This window comes from Anopheles darlingi, chromosome X (assembly GCF_943734745.1).
Source record: "Anopheles darlingi chromosome X, idAnoDarlMG_H_01, whole genome shotgun sequence".
Taxonomy (NCBI): Eukaryota; Metazoa; Arthropoda; class Insecta; order Diptera; family Culicidae; genus Anopheles; species Anopheles darlingi.
Genome location: NC_064873.1, coordinates 6,334,217 through 6,337,154, shown reverse-complemented (window position 1 = coordinate 6,337,154; position 2,938 = coordinate 6,334,217). Strand labels below are relative to the sequence as shown.

General features: G+C 48.9%; 1 protein-coding gene across 3 annotated transcripts; it reads right to left on the bottom strand.

The window, feature by feature from the left end:
• Positions 1 to 346: 346 nt before the first annotated feature.
• Positions 347 to 2,121, bottom strand: LOC125959283 (uncharacterized). Of its 3 annotated transcripts, XM_049692109.1 has the most exons (5): positions 2,057 to 2,121; positions 1,863 to 1,932; positions 1,270 to 1,794; positions 876 to 1,134; positions 347 to 783 (listed from the first exon to the last, which is right to left on the bottom strand). In XM_049692109.1, the coding sequence occupies exons 3-5, from the start codon at positions 1,554 to 1,556 to the stop codon at positions 604 to 606; spliced, it is 726 nt and encodes a 241-aa protein (XP_049548066.1). In that variant the 5' UTR covers positions 1,557 to 1,794; positions 1,863 to 1,932; positions 2,057 to 2,121; the 3' UTR covers positions 347 to 603. The 3 variants fall into 3 exon arrangements, with proteins under 3 accessions (XP_049548066.1, XP_049548057.1, XP_049548074.1); XM_049692100.1 differs by lacking the exon at positions 2,057 to 2,121 and having other exon boundaries at positions 1,863 to 2,034; XM_049692117.1 differs by lacking the exon at positions 2,057 to 2,121 and having other exon boundaries at positions 590 to 811; positions 1,863 to 2,034.
• Between the last annotated feature and the right edge of the window lie 817 nt (positions 2,122 to 2,938).

Sequence of the window (2,938 nt, the reverse complement as noted above, 5' to 3'; positions counted from 1 at the left end):
CGTCAAAAGGAACGTGCTTGCAGTAAAATCCGCGCGTAATCCGTGCGTGAGCTCGAATCTCACTGCCGTGAGAAAGGTGCTCGACATTGCTCTACGTTTATAACCCTCGTGTTGAGTTGACAGAGTTTGAATCTACGTTTATAACCCTCGTGTTGAGTTCGCCAGAGTCCGATATCCTACCTTCTTTCTCATTCTCATTTAAATCAAATGAAACTATTATAATATTGTACAATTAATTTATTTTACTATTGTATTAATGCCATGCATGGTGCTCTCTTTCGATACACTTCGATTCGATCTCGACTTTCGATTCGAATCAACTTCCTTCGTGGCAGCTTCGGTCGCACTGACGGCAACATCACCTTCACAGCATACGCAACTGCTGGATCACTGCCGTTCCGATGCGGGCTTTGGTTTTCTTTGCCGTGGTGGCGAGGTGTAACGCTAGTAGATCGTCCGAAGCTATGCTAGCAGCATGCAGAATTCCACCTTAGTATGGGGACACCGTGATACCCGTACCTGGCAATGACAGTGGTACTGGGCCACCGTACTCCGTGCCGAGATTATGTGGATGATGTGGTGGAGGAGTGCCGGCACCGTTTGCTATCCGCATTGTTCGTTGATCCGGTGAGCAACGAGTTGCTGCCGATTATGGTGGTGATGGTGATGATGGCCAGTCGGGGTGCCACTGTACGAATCATTCGGTGCCGATCGCTTTAACAAACCGTTCAACGAGGCTGGCGAGGAGAGCACATTCCCTTGGCCGATACATTCCTCCACATCCTTGGCCGATGCATGATGTGGATGGTGGCTGTCAAGAAGAGAAAGAGGTAAAGAGAATGAGAATGAATCAGACCACCGGTATAAGGACTTACCTTTCCTCGCTGTTTTCGTAAGTAGCATCCGATGAGGTACCGTTGCTGAACCTCACTGTGATGCTGATTCGAATGGTGGTGGTGATGGAGCGGATGATGCGTCAGTGCATGCCGCAGTAATTCATTGTGGATCCGTTCGTCGGATGACGAGCAGCAGCTGCTACCATTCCCGATCAGCAGAGGGGACTCCCCATTGACGATCAGGGCCGTAGCCGATCTTTCTCCCGCGCCGCGGTGATGTCGTGATAGCGGTGGCGTGCTACGGGTTAGAGATCATTGTTATCATTCATTGCGGGTAGAGATCATTGATATCATTCATTACGGGGTAGAGATCATTGTTATGATTTGTATGTACAAATCCCGCCCGCCCCACCTCGGTGCCGACGCGACTTACCCATTACGGAAGTAGTTTTCGATGAACATTTTCGGTCCATGCTTCAGGGCAAGCACCGTTGTAGTCGCATTGACGTCCTCTATCGTCTCCGCACTCCACTCACGACCGGCGATTTCCTTCGGCACACCACCGGCACCATTCACGTATGGCGTACGGGCTGGCAACGGAGCATCTTTGTTCGAAAGGTGAGCGCATCCTTCACCTCCCCCATTCTGCGTACCGGTAACTAGCACTCCACGTATCTTGAGGATGAGGTACTTGCACCGGTTGCTGTGTCTGCTGCACATGGTGTACCGGATGCTGCTGTTGCTGCACAAATCATTCAATCGATCACTTCACTTCGTTCAAAAGTTAAGCGCATCCTTCAGTGCCTGCTCGAAGTTCTTCTCCCCCCGTAAAGGCCATCGACCGCAGAAAGGTAGGCAAGGTTACACTACTTGGCCAACTCGACGCCACCGGGCCCTTCCTACACGGCAAAGTACACGACACGTTCTCCTCAAAGTTTAGTATGGAATTGTGAGCATCCTGTGGGGAAGGGAGAATCCGTGTTAGTGTCACCGTGGATTGATACGATCCGGTACCGGCGTACTTACTTCATCCCATAGCCTTTCTTATCATCCGGTGTTCCTTCATAATATCAGTAACTGCGTCACGATCACGATGCTGCGGATAAACGAGAAACAAACACGCATTTAAGGTGAACTACACTTACCTCAGCTTACTACGATGGTACACTACTGTTTCACTTATTCTACACTACACTTTTTACTCATTTAAAGGTTTTTACTTATTTTAACACGCGATGTTGCAACCGGCGTTGCTATTGCGCCGTTTCTTTCCGGAATTTTCAGGACGACATCCAAATGACACACATACCATTACAGCAACTGCGTGTTTACAACCGGCACTCCCCATTGACAAGCAGCATGCAATGTAACCGCTTAATGTTTAAGCGGCCCCTAAGCGGCCACTGTGTAGAGAAACCTGCCTGTTTAGTGGCCGCTTAGCAGCCGCCTTAAACATTAAGCAGTTACATTGCATGCTGCTTGTCAATGGGGGGTGGCGGTTGTAAACACCCATTGGCTTCACGCACACTATGTCAAACCGATCGGTCGCGTGTTTATGTTTCAAATCCAAATTCAGAAAAGTGAAAATTCTAAATTCTAAGTGCACATCTAAACCAAGTACTGCAGTAGCTGAATCAACCATCGTAAGTATTTTAAAATAACATTATAATGCCGGCATAATATCAAGGATCAACATTCTTACAGAGCAACTTTAGCACATCTCCTACTCGTCATCAAACTCGTATCACGTTTGATCTCGGCTTCCAGTTTGATCTGCCGGATAACCTGAAAGGGTTGGGTTTGAACGTGTTCAGTTCACGTTCGTTGAAGGTGCTGGCCATGCCAGCCTCATCCGGATCATCATCGGCCATGTCAACCTCATCCGGACGATCATCGGCGATGCGTAGATCACCAATATGATGCCGCTGGTAATCGATGCCGAAAAAGGCATACAGCCACAGATGACGGAATGCATTATCATCGGTGAACTGACCTGCCGAAAGATGATCATGGTGTTGAACAAAATGGTCATGCTGGCTGTTGCGAGCGCGACCCCTCGGGATGGTAGAGCAACGTGCAATAAGGTCACCGGCAGTGTCCGC

Coding starts and splice junctions, on each gene's coding strand:
- LOC125959283 (XM_049692109.1), bottom strand. CDS start 1,556: ATGTGCAGCAGACACAGCAACCGGTGCAAGTACCTCATCCTCAAGATA. Junction 1,135..1,269: donor GAAAACTACTTCCGTAATGG/GTAAGTCGCGTC, acceptor TCTAACCCGTAG/CACGCCACCGCTATCACGAC. Junction 784..875: donor TACGAAAACAGCGAGGAAAG/GTAAGTCCTTAT, acceptor GCATCGGCCAAG/GATGTGGAGGAATGTATCGG.